The sequence below is a fragment of the Notothenia rossii genome (genome assembly GCF_949606895.1).
Source record: "Notothenia rossii genome assembly, chromosome: 1".
NCBI lineage: Eukaryota > Metazoa > Chordata > Actinopteri > Perciformes > Nototheniidae > Notothenia > Notothenia rossii.
The window spans coordinates 85,144,389-85,165,752 of record NC_136912.1 but is presented as its reverse complement, the minus strand read 5'-3'; the positions used below and the strand labels follow the sequence as shown (position 1 = coordinate 85,165,752).

The 21,364-nt window shown below is 42.7% G+C and overlaps 1 protein-coding gene across 9 annotated transcripts in view; it reads left to right on the top strand.

The window, feature by feature from the left end:
• The first annotated feature begins 17 nt into the window (after positions 1-17).
• Positions 18-21,364, top strand: part of usp24 (ubiquitin specific peptidase 24) — a 34,118-nt gene continuing 12,771 nt past the window's right edge. Inside the window, exons 1-48 of one of the 9 annotated variants that reach the window (XM_079668164.1) lie at positions 18-489; positions 3,546-3,714; positions 3,946-4,013; positions 4,114-4,257; positions 4,883-5,008; positions 5,341-5,376; positions 5,473-5,538; positions 6,619-6,684; positions 6,980-7,054; positions 7,175-7,333; positions 7,421-7,535; positions 7,724-7,827; positions 8,167-8,274; positions 8,376-8,471; positions 8,557-8,718; positions 9,855-9,947; positions 10,798-10,905; positions 11,484-11,633; positions 11,918-12,049; positions 12,531-12,642; positions 12,751-12,827; positions 12,941-13,081; positions 13,383-13,436; positions 13,529-13,662; positions 13,807-13,873; positions 13,995-14,105; positions 15,134-15,232; positions 15,437-15,610; positions 15,700-15,785; positions 15,874-16,015; positions 16,200-16,349; positions 16,464-16,561; positions 16,702-16,797; positions 17,211-17,433; positions 17,522-17,684; positions 18,004-18,165; positions 18,313-18,383; positions 18,488-18,648; positions 18,730-18,791; positions 18,930-19,121; positions 19,214-19,328; positions 19,420-19,564; positions 19,680-19,799; positions 19,891-20,016; positions 20,629-20,727; positions 20,824-20,906; positions 21,002-21,143; positions 21,234-21,353. In XM_079668164.1, coding sequence (XP_079524290.1) covers positions 211-489; positions 3,546-3,714; positions 3,946-4,013; positions 4,114-4,257; positions 4,883-5,008; positions 5,341-5,376; positions 5,473-5,538; positions 6,619-6,684; positions 6,980-7,054; positions 7,175-7,333; positions 7,421-7,535; positions 7,724-7,827; positions 8,167-8,274; positions 8,376-8,471; positions 8,557-8,718; positions 9,855-9,947; positions 10,798-10,905; positions 11,484-11,633; positions 11,918-12,049; positions 12,531-12,642; positions 12,751-12,827; positions 12,941-13,081; positions 13,383-13,436; positions 13,529-13,662; positions 13,807-13,873; positions 13,995-14,105; positions 15,134-15,232; positions 15,437-15,610; positions 15,700-15,785; positions 15,874-16,015; positions 16,200-16,349; positions 16,464-16,561; positions 16,702-16,797; positions 17,211-17,433; positions 17,522-17,684; positions 18,004-18,165; positions 18,313-18,383; positions 18,488-18,648; positions 18,730-18,791; positions 18,930-19,121; positions 19,214-19,328; positions 19,420-19,564; positions 19,680-19,799; positions 19,891-20,016; positions 20,629-20,727; positions 20,824-20,906; positions 21,002-21,143; positions 21,234-21,353 — 5,781 coding nt within the window. In that variant the 5' untranslated portion in view covers positions 18-210. The remainder of the gene's footprint in view (positions 490-3,545; positions 3,715-3,945; positions 4,014-4,113; positions 4,258-4,882; positions 5,009-5,340; positions 5,377-5,472; positions 5,539-6,618; positions 6,685-6,979; positions 7,055-7,174; positions 7,334-7,420; positions 7,536-7,723; positions 7,828-8,166; positions 8,275-8,375; positions 8,472-8,556; positions 8,719-9,854; positions 9,948-10,797; positions 10,906-11,483; positions 11,634-11,917; positions 12,050-12,530; positions 12,643-12,750; positions 12,828-12,940; positions 13,082-13,382; positions 13,437-13,528; positions 13,663-13,806; positions 13,874-13,994; positions 14,106-15,133; positions 15,233-15,436; positions 15,611-15,699; positions 15,786-15,873; positions 16,016-16,199; positions 16,350-16,463; positions 16,562-16,701; positions 16,798-17,210; positions 17,434-17,521; positions 17,685-18,003; positions 18,166-18,312; positions 18,384-18,487; positions 18,649-18,729; positions 18,792-18,929; positions 19,122-19,213; positions 19,329-19,419; positions 19,565-19,679; positions 19,800-19,890; positions 20,017-20,628; positions 20,728-20,823; positions 20,907-21,001; positions 21,144-21,233; positions 21,354-21,364) is intronic. The other 8 variants (XM_079668166.1, XM_079668163.1, XM_079668165.1 and 5 more) reach the window with 8 other exon arrangements.

Sequence of the window (21,364 nt, the reverse complement as noted above, 5' to 3'; positions counted from 1 at the left end):
AACTTTTCCCTGTGCGCGCTCCCGCGAGAAGCATGCAGTTCTTGGCATGCAGAACTCGACACAACACCTGTGTCGGCGGCGCTGTTGTGGGGGAAGCTCGATCGTGACAGGCTAGCATCAGTGGACTGTAAACATGGCGGCGTGCACAGCTACAGGGCTGTGCCGAACACCCCGTTACTATTAGTCCGGGAGACGGGAGACAACACAAAAATGGAGACCGAAGAGGAGCAACACATCACCACGCTCCTCTGCATGGGTTTCCCAGACCCCGACGTGATAAGGAAAGCGCTCCGGTTAGCAAAGAACGACATAAACGAGGCAGTGGCGCTGCTGACAAACGAAAGCCCCGGACTCGGGTATGGATATGAGCCGATGGAGAGCGGGCCTGCCCCCGGCGTGGGCTCCACTGGAGACGGGGAAAGCAGCGGGCGGACTGGGACTGGAGGGTTTGATCCCCCACCCGCATACCACGATGTAGTGGATAGTGAGGTAAGAGCAACTAGAGTTTCACTAAGCATCAACTGAGTTCACGAAGGAGCAGAACATGATTAGTTTCAACTTACTGGGAAACAGTGGACTCGCCCATTTAACTAGCTAAACTTAGCTTCAATGCTACATGCAGCCAACGTGAGCTGTCAGAGCAGGAGATGAAATACTCTCCCGTCCTACCGTACTGAACATGTCAGTGTTTAATGGTGACTTGGGAATTGTCTGTTTACATGGAGCCTTGCTACTTAAACTATGGACCTAATATAAATCGCTGCGGTTATTCTAAACTTACAAGCTAACGCGGCTAACTAGTAGCCGGCTAGCTAACGTTAGAGAGTTGAACGCGCCAGTAGCTGGACCAGGTGCAGCAGCAGCAGCACAGAGGCATCATTCTGGAGGATTGCAATCACAGATTTTCACTGGCAGTACTATCCTAGTGGGTTATCAGTCCTATAAGTCAGTCTGTGGACAGTAAGGCTGTGTCATTTAGGTCTGATTTTGAAAGGTTAGCTAACGTTAGCTTCTAGGTTGCCTGACAGCGTCACCCGCTCCTACTGAGATTGCAGTCTAACCAACTCCAACCAGACTAAAATCAATTTCGCAATCCGTGTTCATTTTGATCATTCTTCAGTGAGCTTTATCAGCTGTCAACATAATCTGCTTTACTGGTTTATTATTAATAAAGAGTATTTGTTAGTATTGATGCATGAGATCATGTAGGGCCAGCCAGTGGTTCTGTCAGTGATTTACCTCCAGGTCGTATCATGTGGTCCGAGTTTGCTGTGTTTATGTGGTGTTGTAACAGTAAACTGCATTGGTCTTTCTAAACAAGACGTGTCAACATTGCTTTGACTGGCACATTGAGAAACTCTAGGATGTTTGCGTTCATGTACTTGACTTCCAGCCTGTTGCTCTCCTAGATCTCTCCAAATCTTGCAGGTACTGTCAACAGCTCTTAGAAACTCACAAATCATTTGACCTGGCAGATTATTGATTCAGACCTTCCAGCCACTTGTTGTATTCCTTTAATGGCTGTTTGAGCTGCAGTGATTATGGGTCAGCATAATACACATACATTACTCACTACCTTTCTTTCTCCTCTAAGTCTTTCACTGCTCTCACACTTTGATGAAGACGGTTATAGTAAGTGTAGTGTGAACAACAATTGGCACTTACAGCTGCAGGAAATAGTCCACACCTGTAGGTTACTGTAGATACTAAGCCTTATTTTGTATGTGAATAATGGAGTTGTTGCAAATCTACTTAGCCCAAAGTATACAATTTTCATCTTCAAATCTGTGTAAAAAACAAAACTCATATTTTTCATGAGATCTATTAATTGAAGTGTCACCCCCTCATGGCATAGTAAAACACGCTTTATAGGGACTAAGAAGGATGAAAGTGCTTTATTTCCTTTCTTCACTTCCTCTGTCTGCTACATTTGTGCTAAAGAGGTATATCATAGGTCTATGGCCTTATGCTCCTAAATATAGCCCTGCAGTCTCCCTACACACAAACACATTGCAGTTTAGCTCGGGGACCCAGGAGGGTCGCAGGGTGCGTAGTAACAGAGTCGCGCTGAGATACCTCACCGTCCTGCGCAACAACAGACATGTGTTCTGGGCCTTGGAGCTCTAATATTTCCCCTAGGTCCTGAAACACTGAGAACTGTATTACACTTAGCAGCTTATTGTCATGTTTGTATGCACATTTGTTCTCCTGGTTAATGATTATTTGTGAGAGGAAGGTTCTTCGCTTCCCTATGCTATCATTGTTATTTAAATCAAAGGATCACATTCTGACCATTCAGCGAGTTCTGATTTGGTAATCTTTCCAGTAATAATATCTCTCCTCTTGGACACTATTTAACCTTATTTTCCTTTAAACCAGTTAGTCTCTTAATCTCTTTCCTTCTGCTCTTCCATCTATCTGTCATTTGTAATTTTGCTAGAAAAGAGTGGTATGTAATATGATGCTTCTCTGTTGCCTTTTCCTTCCTTTGCCTTCCTGCGGTTATTTTTCTTCTTTTAGATATCAGTCCCACCACTTTATATGTATCAGTATGCACTAAACACATTGACCATGGTAAATGCTGACAGGGGAAAATATATTCAAAAATGGTCAGACTTAGCCCCTTGCCGTGTTAATTGGAACAAGCAAAATGGACAAATGATTTGTAGTGTATATGTAGTGATGGCTGAATCCCAAAGCTTAGTCAGCCTTTTAAGATTATTATTTAAATTCGTTGCACAATATCAGTGCAAACATTTGTCTCAGGCTGGTTTCAAATTATGACACGCTTTAGTGTAACACATGTGTTCTGAAATGTTCCACTGGTTAACACTTAAATTCAGAGCATGCACTTCTTCATTATAATCAGGAATATTCAGATGGTTTCATGAATATGTTAACAACTTTATGATGTAAATAATTCAAACACCTTTGTTTGCTCGCACCACATGGAGGGATAGAGTTTACTGCCACTGTCCATGTTCTGATCTCATAGCAATATTAGCCTGTACTTAGCATTGGGAATCATAAACACAAAACATATAAGAAGTGACTTTTGAGTGAGATGAGTTTAAACATGCTTTCATAGCCTGTTGAGATATGTCAGCAGAAAAGGTCACTGTGGGCAGCACCACTCTGCCAACAAGAGAGTGTCATGACACAGTGTTCATTATATTCCACTTTAACTCACTCCCTGGCTTACCTGTATTTATTGCTTGGTAAAACACTTGAAAACAAGCCCCTGACTGGATTGGTTTTAAAAGCTTCGATGAGGAAATAGAGGGAGAAAAAGATGCAGGGACGAAGGGCAGATTGTGAGGGAAGGACATTTTCCCAATGACTGCTATCGCTCTTCTCCCAAAGGGCGGAAAAGAATCAAGCATCCTCCTGTCTGACTTTATCATTGCCAGAGGCCATTTGTATTAACCTCGTGCAGAGGACAGCTGCAGCGTCCTTTAACAATGTCGGACTCGGGGACTATCTGTGTGAAATAAAGTCTCCCATTGCATTAGGTTGTAATTATGCCATGCCTGTGTGTTTTGCAGAGGAGCAATGATGAGAATGGGAACTGCTCAGGGGGCAGCATGGAGTTTCCCACCACCAACCTGTACGAGCTGGAGAGTCGAGTCTTTACCGACCACTGGTCCATACCTTACAAGAGAGAGGAGTCCCTGGGCAAGTGTCTCATCGCGTCCACCTGCCTCGCCCGGCACGGTAAGAACATGATTGTGTGGCATGACATTTGTTTTTAAAAGTCTGCTTTGAAAAATAAATTCCCTCCATCCACGTATTTATGTGGGTGGTGTGTTTTGTTGGATTGTTGGGTGTTTTTCACATGTTGTTATTTTGGACACTTGCGTTGCATACCTCAATCTGTCTCCTTCGTCACAGTTTTTTTTTCCATGTTAAATAAATATGTAAATCCAACATTTCCTTTACTGTCAGGTCTTGCTGACGCTGACGAGAACTGCAAACGATTTATAGACCGGTGCATGCCGGAGGCCTTCAAAAAGGTGAGCAACAAAGAGATCTGAGAGACTGTGAAGTACTCAAGTCATTTAGAGACATGGTCCTGACTTCCTCCTTTCTGTCTTTCCTGTTCCCCATCACCAGTTGCTGACCAGCAGTGCCGTACACAAATGGGGCACGGAGATTCACGAAGGAATTTATAACATGCTCATGTTGCTGGTGGAGCTGGTAGCAGAGAGGGTGAAGCAGGATCCCGTACCAGTTGGCCTGATGGGAGTCCTGACTATGGTGTGTTCTCTCACTCTCTTAATATTTGCCTTTTTTTACTTTCTTTTTCTATTCTTTCTATATATGCATGTAAATAAATGACCCTTAAACATTTCGGGGGAAAACAGTTTTGATTAATTTTGTGTTGGTAGTTCAATTAAGGAAATGTCTTTAATGTGCTTTCTCAGTGAATTGAAGCTATCCTACTTTATAATTGTAGATTCATCTAAATCTTGTCAGTTTGTCAAAGGTATTGAACCACTTCTAACTAGGGCTGCTCAATTATGGCAAAAATCATAATCTCCATTTATTTGGGTCAATAATTGATATCACGATTGTTAAAAACGATTATCCATTTACTTTGAAAACATCCATTTATTGAAAAAAAAATATGAACAGTATATTTTGAAGAGTTGATTACCCTGAACTTTAAGTATAAATCAACTGAAAAACCAATAAAAAAAAAGTATTAAAAAAAAAAATAATCTTTTTATTTCGATTATGTTGTTTTCATAATCGATTAACTGAGCAGCCCTACTTCTAACAGGAACTGCTTCTGTCCGTTGCCTTTTTCAAACCAGACATGCGACATTGAGTAGTTGATATGTAATATATGTATATCCTGTTTCTTTGTTGCTGTGTCCAGGCCTTCAACCCTGATAATGAGTACCATTTTAAGAACCGGATGAAGGTCTGTCAGAGGAGCTGGGCTGAAGTTTTTGGAGAAGAGGCCAACATGTTTGCTGTGTCTCCTAGTAACAGCTATCAGAAAGTAAGAGGCAACTTGTGTGTCCAGATTCTTCCTGTACCCTTGAGTCCTATTAGTGTATATGTACCGATTAATCCAGATGCACTTGCAAGTACATAAAGCTGTCTAGTATTAATATACACACTCCTTTATTAGCCTTTGTTTAGTGTTCATAGTCATTCAGGGGCGGACCAACAAGTTCTTCATCCCCCGTGTTGTGTAACTGAGCCACAGGAGCTCAACAGAATATGTGTGACTGACAAACAACAGCTGTCAGAAAAATGTGTTTGTGTGTCACAATAATTTGCAGTGTCATTGCTGAGTAAATCCACTGAAAACAAACGTATCTGTTTCAGGAGCCTCATGGTTGGCTGGTTGATTTGGTGAATCGAGTGAGTAACGCGCTTCCAGAAATGCTTTCCATATACATATCCTATTATTGCATCAGTTTTGCCTCATACATTTCCTTCCTCTCTTTTATTTTCAAGTTCGGAGAGTTGGGAGGATTCACTGCCATCCAGACTAAGCTCAACATAGACGAAATTGAGATTGCGGTAAGAGCAACCATCCTTACTTTGATCTTTTCCCCTTCCTGACAAATGGACTAACATATTTTAAGAGTAACGAGATAGTTGCTACCCTGGGGATGGTAGACAGACTATGAGACAGCGTTTGCAGGCGAAAGGTCACCATGTTTACCACCACTGCTCTCAGCTGCAGTGCACTGAATGTCTCTCTCTTTCCCCTTCCCACCAATACTCACTTACACACAAACACACCCTCTCATCCCCCCCCCCCTGTGTGTGGTCAAAACCCTCTGTTGTGTTATGTGTTCTGAGGCATCCTTGTACTGATGCTTCCTTCTGGGAACCTGGCCGGAACCACCGCAGTGCAAAGCCATTGATTCAGACGCACACATTCACACGCGCAAACACATTCGCTCAAACCATTAGCATATTAAAAAGGCAAAGACTACTCTCCAGTAGCAGTGGGAGCTCAGTAGAGTGTGTAAGCTGTCAGATACCTAACATACCCCGAGGAAAAGGAGGGACGCAGTGAAAGTGAAAGGAGAAAAGATAATGGGAGTGCTCCACTCCTATACTGTCTCCCAGGGCTGAGTCATTCATTTGTCTTCTTTGAGCAGGAAGTCAAGTGCAGGAGGGGGAGGGGGGTTCACTGAGTGAATAGCGGATGAAGGGGAGCTCAGAAGCAGAAATGGATGATTGCCAGAAAAAAAAGAAACGGGAACCATTCATTAAGCTCCCGTGATTTAGCAATGAATGACAACTGACAGCTGGCCTCTGGTATTAGAAACTCAACACATCTGTTTACTCTCACTCACATGCACTGGTGAACACACAGTATCAGTTTAATGTGACCTTATGCCTTAACACTTCCATTTGAGATGAGTGATACACTGTATGTCTTCATGATAAGCCATTGAATGTGACACCCATAAATGCATCCCACTCACAGCTATGCAGGAACAATTATGTCGACACTCCTACAAAAAGAAAATTGAGTTGGAATGAAAGATTCTTATCATAGTTAGTCACACTCAGCTGGTAAGGATCACTGGCTTCCTTTTTAGTTTGTGTCATGTTGAGTTGTTCTCCTTCCCTCTGATTACACAGTGTGTGTCGGCTCTGGTCCAGCCTCTGGGAGTCGGTGCAGAATACCTAAACTCCAGCCTCGTCCAGGTGAGACACACACACACACTCACACTCACACTCACACTCACACTCACACACACACACACACAATGCTACTACTATTTGAAGATCTTAATTTAATATTCTTTTCAATTAGTTCAACTGCTGCTCTCATCTTTCTCCTTGCTCCTTATTCACATGCTGCTTATTTCTATTCTGTGTAACCTTGTTGTTGTGTTTATTTATATGTCCCTCTTACTTATTTAAATGTGTATAATGTGCTATATGCTCTTACTGTTTTGCTGCTGCACTGGCCATCAACATTTCATATTGTTTTTCCTAGCCCATGCTGGATCCAGTCATCCATAAGATGATCACCTACGTGCAGAACCTGGAGGAAAAGGACCTAAAAGACAAGGTAGTGCTTCTGAAGTCCCCCTCTTTTGATTGATATCATTTCAATCTACAGAGAAAAGGTATCAGGACGGAAAAAGTTGTTTCCTCCCTAGTTATACTTGGTTCCTCATGTGTTCCTTAGCGTCTGGTGAGCATCCCAGATCTGCTGTCGGCCATCAAGCTGCTGTGTATGCGCTTCCAGAGGGAGCTGGTTACTGTGGTGGACGACCTGCGTCTGGACACGCTGCTGCGCATGCTCAAAACCCCCCACTTCTCTACCAAGATGAACTCCCTCAAAGAGGTCAGCTCCTAGAGGAAGCCATCTCTCAAATCTGAACTTGGATCAGTTTTATTAACTGAAATTGCACTCTGTTTTTTTTCATATCAGGTGACAAAGTTGATAGAGGAGAGTACAGTGTCTAAGACGGTGAAAAATGCCATTGACACAGATAAACTGTTGGACTGGCTGGTGGAGAACTCAGTCCTATCAATAGCGCTGGAGGGTAAGAATATCCATCCCTTCCCTCCATGAGATCATCCAATTTAAGTGTGTCACAAAGTGCTTTGCAACACATTTAAACCGCATTGAACTTTGCAACCACTTAAAAGCAAGACAGGCATCATAACAATTAGGCTTTTGGCCTTTGTTTGACAGTACTCACAGTGGTCATTAAATATCTTTATGCACCAGGTAACATCGACCAGGCTCAGTACTGTGAGAGAATAAAGGGAATCATTGAGCTGCTGGGGAGTAAACTGTCCCTGGACGAACTCTCCAAGATCTGGAAAATCCAGGTCAGCACCAGAACACACACACACACACACACACACACACACACACACACACACACACACACACACACACACACACACACACACACACACACACACACACACACCAGTAATAACACTGTCTTGTGTGTGTTATTTATTCTTTTCATTAAGCATGGTGTGAACATGTTTTCCTTGTGCAATATGTACACTTTAAAACTGAACTGTTTGCATAATGATGTATATTAAAAACATAATTGATACTGTATGTATTTATATCAATTGTTAGCACATATTTTCCAAGATAAAATAACAAATGTCCTGCTTTTGATGCATCTGTTGATTATGGTGTGATCGTCTCAGGCGGGCCAGTCATCAACAGTGATAGAAAACATTCATACAATCATCGCCGCTGCTGCTGTGAAGTTCAGCTTTGATCAACTCACCCACCTCTTCGCCCTCATACAGAAGGTCAGTGCCGTCTCTGTGACATTCTGTGAGTAACTTGGCTCAATGAAGAGTTGTTTGTTCGTCTGTGTTTAGTGTTAATAATCTGTTTGCATGTGTTTCAGAGCTGGGAGGTTGAGAGTGACCGTGTGAGGCAGAAGCTGCTCAGTCTGATCGGGAGGATCGGCAGAGAGGCTCGCTCTGAAACCACAACAGGGAAGGTGGGTTGGTATATCTGTCATTCTGGATATGGAAATCCACAGTATGTTAGAGTTCATTGTTAAAGTCTGGAGTGTGTGTGTTTAGGTGCTGGAGGTGCTGTGGGAGTTGGCTCACCTCCCCAGCCTGCCTACCAGTCTCGTTCAGCAGGCGTTGGAGGAGCACCTGGGGATCCTGAGCGACGCCTACGCTGTCAAGGAGACCGTGAAACGCAATTACATCATTAAATGTATTGAGGACATTAAAAAGGTGAGACAGACGTGCTACAGATGCCTAGCATTGTCTCTGTAGATGTGTGGGCGAGTGTTTGTTGCCGTTTAGTGTTTCACAAGGTCGTTATATGAGAAGCTCTTAAATAGTAAACATAGTGGTTGTTTAGAATACTTTCGTACAGATAGGAAATCACTGTTCCTCGTGCAGTTAAAAAATGCAGCTCGACATGTTAAAAGGAAACGACTGCGTGGGGGGGCCCAACCTTTTTCTGCTTCTTGTGACACTTTTGTTCTAAAGTTAGCATGCCGCTGTTAGTTCATGACCTTTTTACTTGAGTTTGTTTTTTATCTAAGTTTGCCCAAGTGTCCCTGGAGCTGCAGTGAATAACGGAGAAAAGCCAACTCTGGCTGACAACAATAGTCTATCATAAGTTTAAAAAAAGAAAATCTAAAATATTCCATTATCGAGATTAATTTCTTATTTCCTCTCTTTCTGACCATGCAGAGACACAATGTAACAAGGTGGTGGATGTCACTTGATTACACTTATTTCCAATCTTTCACGTCATATATTGTGATGAAAATCAGTTCTTTAAAAGAGCACTTTCACTTTATTGATTAAAGTTATTATTGAACAGTCACCATCAATTACCTTAAACCTTCCCATTTAATGTTTATAAGCACTACATAACATACATGGTAGCATGTTCTACACCATTTTATTAGCATTTAGCAGAACGGTTGATTCATGTATTTTTCAAACTCCTTCTCTGGGCACTGGGGAGTGGAGGCTGGTGTAGGAACAGTTCATAAATGACCATGTAATAAAACACAGTTATAATGTAAACTATGTTTTAGAGGTGATGGTATAATTGTTGATGTAAACTAACATGAATAAACACTGAATATCTTGACATTCTAATCAAAATATCCTCATAGGTAATTACAAGTACATATGTTATAAATGATTTATAAAATGTTTATAAATGACTTATTAATGATAAATAGCCAAACTTAATCTAGATTGTTACCAAATAGACTAGATTAATTTTTTGGATATTGAAATTATTAAGTAATTTTTATATGAATTAATGTGTATTTTTTTATTTAAATACTGGAAAGGGACTAGTTAACTTTTGTTCAGTGCACCTTAAATAAAATGTATGTTTCCAGACACACATTCAGGACGACTGTAAAGGCAGCGACACTCAAAGCTTATTTCTTACCGGCACTTGGAGCAAGAAGAAAGCTAACTCGTTGGCCAAAGTAAGAGAAGAAGCTCCTATAATTCATAATTCCACTGAAAAATCTGTTTTAAAATCTCGCTGCTTCACGCCTGCAAACCAATCGTGGAGGAGGGCTTGACCACAAAGGGGTTTCATTGGTCACAGGTTGATAATCCCACACTTGTTTCTAACAGCAGGTAGTGTAACCAGGTGTGTGTTAATCTTCTGCTTGCCTCACCGAGAGGGCCTTGGCACTGACTAATGACTACACTGTGGTGTTGATCTTGTCCTGGGGCGAGCTGGCTGGTTTTAAAAAGTGATTTAGCTTCTGGATGAATGGTCAGCTTTGGTGGAAGTGCCCCGCACATTTACTCATGCAAAGAGGAATCTAATCAGAGCCTTGGATACATAAAAACAGAACATGTTTGATATTTAATTTGGCCTTTAAAAGGGGTGTAAGGGAACACATTTAAACATAAGCATATTCAAACAGGCAAAGTCTCGTCCAATGTTTTACCTCTCTGGCTCTGGTTCTGTTCCTCCTGGTTTACACAACTACACAAACAGTGGGTCTGTGATGACAAAGCAATCCCCTTATAACATCTGATTTGCACATGTTTGTGTGCTCACTCTGCTGCCGGGATATCATTATCTTGTGTGTGTGTGTGTGTGTGTGTGTGTGTGTGTGTGTGTGTGTGTGTGTGTGTGTGTGTGTGTGTGTGTGTGTGTGTGTGTGTGTGTGTGTGTGTGTGTGTGTGTGTGTGTGTGTGTGTGTGTGTGTGTGTGTGTGTGTGTGTGTGTGTGTGTGTGTGTGTGTGTGTGTGTGTGTGTGTGTGTGTGTGTGTGTGTGTGTGTGTGTGTGTGTGTGTGTGTGTGTGTGTGTGTGTCAGGCGTCTCAGCCGAGCGCTCCTCAGGCAGTGTGGGTTGTTCCTGCTCTCCGTCAGCTGCACGAGATCACTCGATCTTTCATCAAGCAGACCTATCAGAAACAGGACAAGGTAACACAGAAACGTGCAAACAGACATTGTTTTTCAATTCAAAGCTTCTTTTTAAACTCACATTTGATGACGTCGTCACCCTAAAATGAAATGTTGTGGTTATATGAATGTAATTGAAGGTTCCTTTAGATTGCTGCTTTACAGCACTGTTGATACCTCTGAATGCCTTCTTTTGTGTGAAGCAAGCAGGAGTGCAAACTATTTATATTTTATTTATTTTATGCTGTGAATTTTAGAAACAAATACATCAATCTTTTTAAACATTTCAACTTTCCGACCTTATAACAATGTGAAGTTATTAGAAATGTTTGGATCACACAAGTTCAAAAGGATCTTTTGCACTCAAATTAAATTCTACAAAGATAATACTAATAATATTAGTGTCGCCTAATCTTTACCTGCAACAGACACACAAACACAATAAAAAAAAAAAAGAAAAAAAAAAAAAAATGCTGCTCAACATTCGAATGTATTTATAATTTGAGTTTCAACTTTATGAATACAGCTTTTAGACTTTAAACAAATACATCTTGGAAAGATGGTATAGTAGATGCTAACGTTCCCCTGCCTCCCAACAGAGCATCATTCAAGACTTGAAGAAGAACTTTGAGATTGTGAAACTGATCACAGGATCCCTTGTGTGCTGCCATCGGCTGGCTGTGACCGCGGCGGGAAATAGCGGCCTCTCAGGCTCCACTCTGGTGGACGGGCGGTACACCTACCAGGAGGTATACTCTCGTTTTTTTGTGAATTGGAATTTAGTAGCCAGTGCTATATCCAAATTGTTTTAAATGTGATATCCAGTGTAATTACATTGATGCTATTCTATGGAGCTGTATAGCAAACCATTTCAATCCATAATTTGAAAGTGATATGAGTAATGTCATTTGAGGTATAATTTGATCTGAGTTGGTTGGTTTGGAACAGGAAGTAATCATACTGGAGCAGCACAGTGTAGGTTGACAGTTTGAGCCTCAGGGTGACATGCTTCTCTCTGAATCTATGTGTTTAGTATCTGGACAGCCACCTGCGCTTCCTGGCCTTCTTCCTCCAGGAGGCCAGCCTCTACCTGGTGTGGAACCGGGCCAAGGAGCTCTGGGAGTGCCTGGTGTCGGGGCCAGATGTCTGTGAACTCGACCGTGAGGTATGAACACAGTTATGCAAATGAAATACTTGTCCCTGGTTGTGTCTTTGATTAAAAACCAGTTTTCCCTAGATGAATGCTCTGGAGGAACAAAGGCATTGCAAATATTTGATGTTTGCTCCGTTCTCTGCTTTATTTTAGAACAGTATTCAAGACGGATGCAGAAATGTACATTCAATTTAGTTGATAATAAAGACTTTTGGAACATGATAATGCAGGTTTTTTTTGTTCATCTTGCTGTTTTGAGTGTTTGCTGTACATTTTGTACAAAAATCTTCCAAGCAAAGCCAATGTCAGGGAAGGCACTGTGTACAGAAGTCAAGTCTTGTTAAAAAAAATGGTCTTTATTGCACTGACCTTGAGCACCCAGTTCTGTCCCAGTGTGAAATGTTGTCTTTTCATGGTTAGGTGTATATGTTTGCATTTCAACTGAAATGTGAAATAAAGTGTAACCTTGAACATAATGTTTCGATGTGTGCAGATGTGTTTCGAGTGGTTCACCAAAGGACAGCATGACCTCGAGAGTGATGTTCAGCAGCAGCTCTTCAAGGAGAAGATCCTAAAGCTGGAGCCCTATGAGATCACCATGAACGGTGAGCCGCTCTGCAAGAGATGCACTGACAACAGCATTACAGCCTTTCTGGAATAGTTCATGAATAAGTGTGTGATGCAGCATTTAACCTGTTTTCTGTATTTCCCAGGTTTCAATCTGTTCAAGACCTTCTTTGAGAACGTGAATCTGTGTGACCATCGCCTCAAACGCCAGGGAACTCAGCTGGTCAGTCCTCCCTCACATTTAGTTTTTTCATGCAAGACTATTTTCCTTCTCAGTGAGCGCTGATATGCACTGACCATATGTATAGAGGTATAACACATGTGTTCTGATTTCAGTGTGTGGAGCGTCTTGACCTGGCAGGGATGGATTTTATCTGGCGCATCGCCATGGAAACCCCTGATGAAGAAATAGCCAATGAAGCAATCCAGCTAATTATCACATATAGCTACACCAACCTCAATCCCAAAATGAAGAAGGTCAGTATATGTGCGAGCGTATATACTCCTGAGGCTCACTCACTCTTGTCGTATCCTCCTCTCATGTGCGTCACCTCATTTGAGAATAACAGTGTATTTTAAGACGCTGCACATCTTGTGTTAGCCATTATTGGACATCATTAAGCTCCTGATGCATAGGAGTATTTTGTGGTATGTAGTGAAGCTTGAAAAGAACAAATACTGAACTACAGAATTCCAGTGTTAACACACTTATCATTTGGTTTGTCTACCTTTTTGAAACCTTAAAGCACATTTAATATGAACTTTTCCTTCCTCACAGGATTCCGTGTCTTTGCACAAGAAGTTCATTGCTGATTGTTACAAGCGACTGGAGGTAAGAGGCAGGAACTGTTGATTACTGTGCGGAGTGATTGTGCCCTTTCACAGTAATCAACACCTGAAAGCTCATTTCTGTTTCCCTCCCAGGCAGCAAGCTCGGCCCTCGGAGGGCCTACTTTGACACATGCTGTTACCAGGGCGACCAAGATGCTGACGGCCACTGCCATGCCGACTGTGGCCACATCTGTACAATCACCATCCAGGTACAGAGGGGGGTTTGGGTAAGAGCATAGTCACTTAAAACCTTTTTTAACCATGTTTGTGTACGATTGCTCCTATTCGTTACAGAGTGAAATGATCCTGGGCTACTAGAACATTTTATTTTTCAGTTTTGTTGAAACGATTATGTTTATATTAATCTGTAGATCCACTAAGCTGGTGATAATCGAAAGACTGCTGCTACTGGCTGAACGCTACGTCATCACTATAGAGGTAGGCATCTTATTTGCTTTAAGGGTTTCATTATTAAAGGGTCTATTATGTTGACAATAAATATGTTTGTTATATATGAGAAGCAAGGACATAGAGTTATTGTGTGTGTTTGTTTCTGTAGGATTTGTACTCAGTTCCTCGCACTATTCTACCTCACGGGGCTTCGTTCAATGGACACCCTGTCGCTCTTCACATCACCTACGAGTCAACCAAAGACACTTTCACCTTAGAGGTATTGTACAACTTTGTCTAGTAGGGCTCTACTGAATGGCTTTTGTTTATCTTTATAATCAAAATGTTGTTTGTAGTGTCTGAACAAAGCTTCAAATGTCTCATCTGTTGCTTTAACATCATCATCCTACATCCCGCGAGAGAGAACTTTTTTTTAAACTTAATTTGCACTTGTCAGTTCGAAGTAGTTCCACGAGGAACTCTTCTTTGAACGTACCGCTTTGTTCATCTTTAGTTGTGTTGTTCTCACTGTTCTGTATATCGCCAATAAATCAATCGCACGTGTGACGGAGAGGGGGAGCGGGGTCGGTGTGTAGCAGGCAGTCTGCGCTGCTGGCTTCCTCCAAGTTTACAGTAAAACAAACTGGTGGTGTGACCAATGGCCATTTACAAGTATTAATACTATTATTAGCATTAGTCTATATTTGGGTTGAAACTAAGCCAGAAAAAAAAAGAAAAACATAAATAATAATACAAATATATATATAAATAAAATCGATTTTTAAAAATAATTTTCGATTATGGAGACTGTAACGAATATTCGAAAAATCGAATAATCGCTGGCATCTCTAACATAAATACATGTGAAGTTAAACAAATGTAATGTAAGGTACTGTTAGATTGCTGCTAGACTGCCTTCTTAATACTGGCGCTTGCCTCCCTTTCAGTGCAACAAGTGGGAGATTTAACTCAGAACATTTATTTGAAAAGGTTGAATGCCAGAAGGTATGGATTAAAACACAAACGCTGGAGTTAATGGATATGTTTTTGTCGGAAAACAATCCCACGCAGACACCACTGGAATTTAATTCTACAAATAGCATTATGCTAATAATATTAGTCTAGCATAATCTTTATCTGCAGCTGGACGGGGAAACGCTGCAGAGCATACAAATGTTGATTTTTTTTTTTTTTTTAATTAGAATTTCTAATGCTGTGTTTGAACTATTTGCTACAGCCATATTTCCTAATGCCCTATAGTTCACCTTTTGTCGTGTAGAGAAATAATCCTGTGTGTGTGTCCTGCAGACGCACAGCAATGAGACAATAGGAAGTATCCGATGGAAGATATCCGAGCACTTGAGCTGTCCGGTGGATAATGTCCAGATCTTTGCTAACGACAGTGTGGTAAGTCTCAACCAGTCTGTTTGTGACAGGGGACTCTGTGTCTCTTTGTTATTAAAAACACAATTGTATCTTTCATTCCTTCATTCAAGTGTAGTGTTGTTCCGCTGCATCTACAGTGTGGCAGGGGAAACACAGCTTTGAACAACCTCAGTCCCCGTTTTTCCTCTCACTCCGTCCCTTCACTGCTCCTCCTCCATGTTTTAGATGACCATGAACCGGGACCAGAAGCTGCTGTCCCAGCTGGGTTTCAATGACGAGCAGAGCCTCACTGTGAAGAGCTCGGGCACCGGCACCCCCTCTGGCAGCTCCGAGTCCTCGGCCTCGGCCTCCAGCAGCTCCAGCTCCGCAGTCTTCAACTCTGCCTACGCCTTGGAGCAGGTACCACATCCGACGTGACCGTGCACCGACACAACTGTTGAAACAATCCGGTTTTCTTGCTTTTGACACACATGTTTTTCTGTCTCCAGGAGAAGTCCCTGCCCGGTGTGGTGATGGCTTTAGTGTGTAATGTTTTTGAGATGCTTTACCAGCTGGCTAATCTAGATGAAACCAGGTGAGAGTGGTTCATTAACATACACCTTGTTGACAACAAGACAGACACCGACTGAATATTAATCAGTCAGTGTGTTTCTAATCTCCAGGATCACTCTTCGTGTGAGGAAGCTGCTGCTGCTGATTCCAACAGACCCAGAAGTGCAGGATGCTCTCGATAACTTTGTTCCCAAAGAGTCCAGCGTCTGGAGCCACCAGGTACATCAGACTGTGACGCGCTCAGGTCGTGTGGTAACTACCATGGCTTAACGTTCAAGCTCTCAGTTCACTTTTTACATTCTTATTTTGCTTTTTCCTGTGTTTTAATCAATCTATATCCATCTTTCCTCATGTCTCTGCTTTACACATTCTTTCCTTCTCCATCATCTGTCATTGAGTGATTTGCCTAACTCCCTTTTATGTCCGCTTGATATAGAAGACACTGTTCCAGGGCACAGGCTCTCGCTCTCCGTCGATGTCCTCCAAGCAGCAGCACCAAGCGCCGAGTGCTGCATCCATCTTAGAGTCTCTCTTCAGGTCTTCTGCCCCGGGCATGTCCACCTTCAGAGTGCTGTACAACTTGGAGGTACGTGCTCACACAACATCATGCCATATAAGCTTCCTTTTTCAACACATCACACACACAAGTTTAGTAGCTTAACATGTGTTTCCCTCCCTCTCCTCTCTCTCTCCGTCTCAGGTGTTGAGTTCAAAGCTCATGCCCACCTCTGATGATGAGATGGCCAAAACCAGCAGCAAGTCCTTCTGTGAGAACTTCCTTAAAGCAGGAGGCCTCAGGTAACGGAGCACAACAGAGCTGTTAATGAAAAGTGTTGTGTATGTGTGGAGTTTGACACGTCAAACGGCGTCACATACTGATCCACATTTGCCACCTAGCGTAAGCTTTCATGTAACACTTCTCTGTGTTTCCTCTGCAGTCTGGTGGTGAATGTTATGCAGAGAGATTCCATCCCATCGGAGGTGGACTATGAGACCAGACAAGGAGTCTACTCAATCTGTCTTCAGTTGGCCAGGTATAAAATGCCTCACACACACACTGGGCTATATGTTTTGATTCAAGACAGAAAGTGCATAGCTCTGATCTTACCAGAGTTAGCTTAGAGCTTACTTTCATCTCTTGTCCCTGGGCAGAAAATAAATATTCATATCTGTAGAGAAAATGAATACTTTACTGTACTACTTTACTATCCACAAGATATCAGAACATTGAGAATGAGTTCCTGCATGGTGGGTTTGATTATAGTCATGATTTCTCCTAGAATCTCTAACCAGTGGAGCTACAGCAGCTCGTATAACTTGATAATGAGCTTCTTGCTCTGATAGTGAAGAGCAGATCTACCAAACTCACCTCTGTTGTTAGTCTCATTATCTGAGTTCATGGCCACAGACTGACTCAGACTTTCTACTTATCTGTCTTTGTTTGCAGGTTTCTTCTGGTTGGGCAGAGCATGCCTGCAGCGCTGGATGATGATGTCATCAGAGATGGCGAGTCGCTGTCATCTCGTCCGTTTCGTAACGCTGGACGGGCCGGGCGACAGCTGTCTCTCTGTGGAACTCCAGAGAAGTCTTCTTACCGACAGATGTCGCTCTCTGAGCGCTCCTCCATCAGAGTGGAGGAGATCGTACCGGCCGCTCGTGTAGCTATTCAGGTGAAGCACGCTTGTTACCATGACAAACACAGCATTCATTAAGCACCCAGATTGACCTTGTTAACATATTTAATGTTCTCTTTTGCAGACCATGGAGGTGGGTGACTTCACTTCCACTGTGGCCTGTTTCATGCGTCTGACCTGGGCAGCTGCAGCCGGCCGATTGGACCTGGTCGGCAGCCCGCAGCCAATCAGAGAGACCCACAGCTCCCTTCTGCCGCAGGGAGTCCGCACCAGAGTCAGCAGTACAGGTGACAGAAAGCACCATTTCAATATGATTGGATGTCCTTTTTTGTATTTTTTTTTTTTCTTTTGAAGCATAAAGGGACTACGACTCATTTTGTTTTTCAATCCTGTGTTGTGGGATAAAGGAACCCTATAACCGTGTAGCTCTTGTTATTATCTCAAATTTGCTTAATCATATAAGATGATGAATTGTTGTGGTGTCAACTAGATGTTTAAAGTCATTAGGTTTTGTAATTTTTCCTGCACAACAAGCATTCCCGTTAAGTCACAAACAAAAGCTAGAGATAATAAATCTCTTTCTTTCTTTTCTTTGTCTGTTTGCAGGAAGTAACTGCAGCTCCAGCAGTGAAGGGGAGACCCCGCCAACAGCGTTGCATGCTGGGATATGTGTGAGACAGCAGTGTGTCTCAGTTAAAGACACCATCATCGCCCGCGAGGCTCTGTCCCTGCTGGTCACCTGTCTGCAGTTACGCTGTCAGCAGCTATGTAAGTCTCATTTAGAAACTTGAATACACAACAAGAGCTTTACATTGCCGTAAGTCCAGTGGAATAGTACTGTAGTTTAAGAGGTTGCTGTTTTTGCCAAACTTCTACAATATCACTAAATCCTCTGTTGTTTTTTTCTCTTTTCAGGTTCTTTTTACAACCTTCCCTCAGTCAATGATTTCATTATTGATGTTTTGCTGGGATCTCCCAGTGGAGAGGTAAACAACGCCCTCCTTTCCTTAAATAGCCAGCAAAGAATAAATATATCCGTAACACTGCAGTGTGTGTTTACACTTGTGCTCTCTTTTCCTTTCTCTATCAGATCCGCCGGGTAGCTTGTGATCAGCTCTACACTCTGAGCCAGACCGACACCTCAGCCTTCGCCGAAGTCCAGAAGCCCAACCTGTTCCTGATCTCAGTCGTCCTCACTGCTCAGCTGCCGTTATGGAGTCCTACATCTATTATGAGAGGCGTCAACCAGAGGTAACCAAGCAAGAAACACTCAAAACATAACTCCCCGAATCTTCAGCAGAGGTCTTATGTTGACTTTGCTTTTCTTCTTAGGTTGCTGTCTCAATGCACTGAGTACTTTGACCTAAGATGTCAGCTTCTGGATGACCTAACCAGTAAGCCTTTCAATTTCCTTTTCGATCACTTTTATCGATCGAATAGAGAGGTTATAGCCTCCTGTTTAAACGACTAAAGATCAGTGTATCATACAATCTCTCTGCCTTCCTTCCTCTGTCCCTCTCTGCCTCCTTCAGCCTCAGAGATGGAGGTGTTAAAAGTGAGCGCAGCCACCATGCTGGAGGACGAGATCTCTTGGCTGGACAACTTTGAGCCTAGTTGGAGCTCTGAGATGGAGACCAGCGAGGCGGACAACATCCTCCTGGCAGGACACCTCCGTCTCATCAAGACCCTGCTCTCCCTCTGCGGCAACGATAAGGAGCATCTCGGTGAGCACCGATAAATATCAGAACCCGTTGAACACTTTCTGGAAGATTATGAAATTGAGAACAGTAATATGTCATTTGACTCTTTTCTTTAGGTCAATCTCTGATTCAGCAGTTGTTGGATGACTTCCTGTTTCGAGCCTCGCGCATCATCATCAACAGTTCAAACCCCACCCCCTCCCCGGCCCCCAGCCACGACTTCCACCCAAAGTATGCACATAAATAATTGTATTCATCTTTTGGAGCAATGGAAAAAACACTGAGAAAATGAACCTTTTTGTCATGTGTGTGGTGCGTTCAGGTGCAGCACGGCCAGCAGCAGACTGGCGGCCTACGAGGTTCTGGTGATGCTCGCAGACAGCTCGCTCTCAAACCTCCGCCTGATCGTCAAAGAGCTCATGACCATGCACCACCAGTCTGATCCTTCCCTCTGCAAGGAGTTTGATGTAACACACCAGTTTGACTAATATTTATTACATTGATACTTTTCGATAAGAGATGAATTAAACTCCTTGTGCCTCTCTCTCTCTCTCTCTCTCTCTCTCTCTCTCTCTCTCTCAGTACCTCCCTCCTGTAGAGAGCCGCTCAGTGTCCGGGTTCGTTGGGTTGAAGAACGGCGGCGCCACATGTTACATGAACGCTGTGTTTCAGCAGCTCTACATGCAGCCGGGTCTAGCAGAGGTACACATGTGCGCTTTACCCCTCTGTATTCTGCTCTTTGACTTCCACACACTGGATCTAATAATACTGAATATGTTTTCTGGGTTTAAAGGCTTTCCTGTCCATCGAGGAAGACACGGATCAGCCGGAGGAGAGCGTCTTCTACCAGGTCCAGTCTTTGTTCGGCCACTTGATGGAGAGCAAACTGCAGTACTACATACCCGAGAACTTCTGGAAGGTAAGAGACACTTCAGATTGTACTGTCAACCTCAAGTGTAGCTGCACATATGTGGGAATTGTCATAAAGGTGCAAAGTCGAAATCTATTTACATGGGGAAGAAACATTTACCATTATCTGTATCCAGCTATAAGTGGGTTTATCTTATTGAGAACTGAGCCGTGTTCAGGTTCAGGTTATTTATTTGTTATTTATAGACAAGGGATCCATCCTGACACACTCTAAAAACAAACACAAACAACAGACTCATCTCTAATAAAAGGACTATTAAAAAGTACAAGTATACCCTGCTCAACCAAATCTCAAAATATTTCAAAACATTTTTAAGAAGGAAAACACTCGTACAAACATGGAGATTCAAAATTCATTATTAAATAAATAAATACAAATAGGCACCTGTGTGACGCTCCTATGATGTGTTAATGTGTGCAATAGCTGCTGGGATAAAACAGTTTTTATACCGCTTCGTTCTACTCTTTGGGACAACTAACCTCCGGCCCGAAGGTTTACCATTGACTATGCCTCGTATACGCCCCTCTCAGCAATAAGAGTATAATAAATCACAAAAGCATTGACTATCATCTAACTGCAAATGGGTTTTGCCTTTTTCAGATCTTCAAGATGTGGAACAAGGAGTTGTATGTACGAGAGCAGCAGGATGCTTACGAGTTCTTCACTAGCCTGGTGGATCAGCTTGACGAACATCTCAAGGTAAAACCCATGCCCATTACAGCGAATGAAAAAACAATAGCTAGGTTCCTAATTAGTTATGATTGTGTTATTAACAATGAGTCTCCTATCCACCAGAAAATGGGTCGGGAACAGATCTTCAAAAACACATTTCAAGGAATCTTCTCTGACCAAAAGATTTGTAAAGACTGTCCTCATCGGTGAGCAAGAATATTTGTTCATCAAAATGCAAAACGTTTTTTATTTTGAGACACACACAGGTGAGGTTTGACCTTTTTGATATTTTCCTCTGCAGATACGAGCGTGAAGAAACATTCATGGCTTTGAACCTCGGAGTGACGTCTTGTCAAAGCTTAGAGATCTCTTTGGACCAGTTTGTCAGAGGAGAGGTGCTGGAGGGCAGCAACGCCTACTACTGTGAGAAATGCAAAGAGAAGGTGTGTGTGTAGTGCTCTCTACATATAATTGTGTTCAACCTGACTGATATCGTGCCTACCTACAATGTTTGCATTTGTTCATCCGCACAGAGAACCACAGTGAAGAGGACATGTATCAAATCCCTGCCCAGCGTTCTCTGCATCCACCTCATGCGCTTCGGCTTCGACTGGGAGAGTGGACGCTCCATCAAATACGATGAGCAGATCAGGGTATGAAGCCT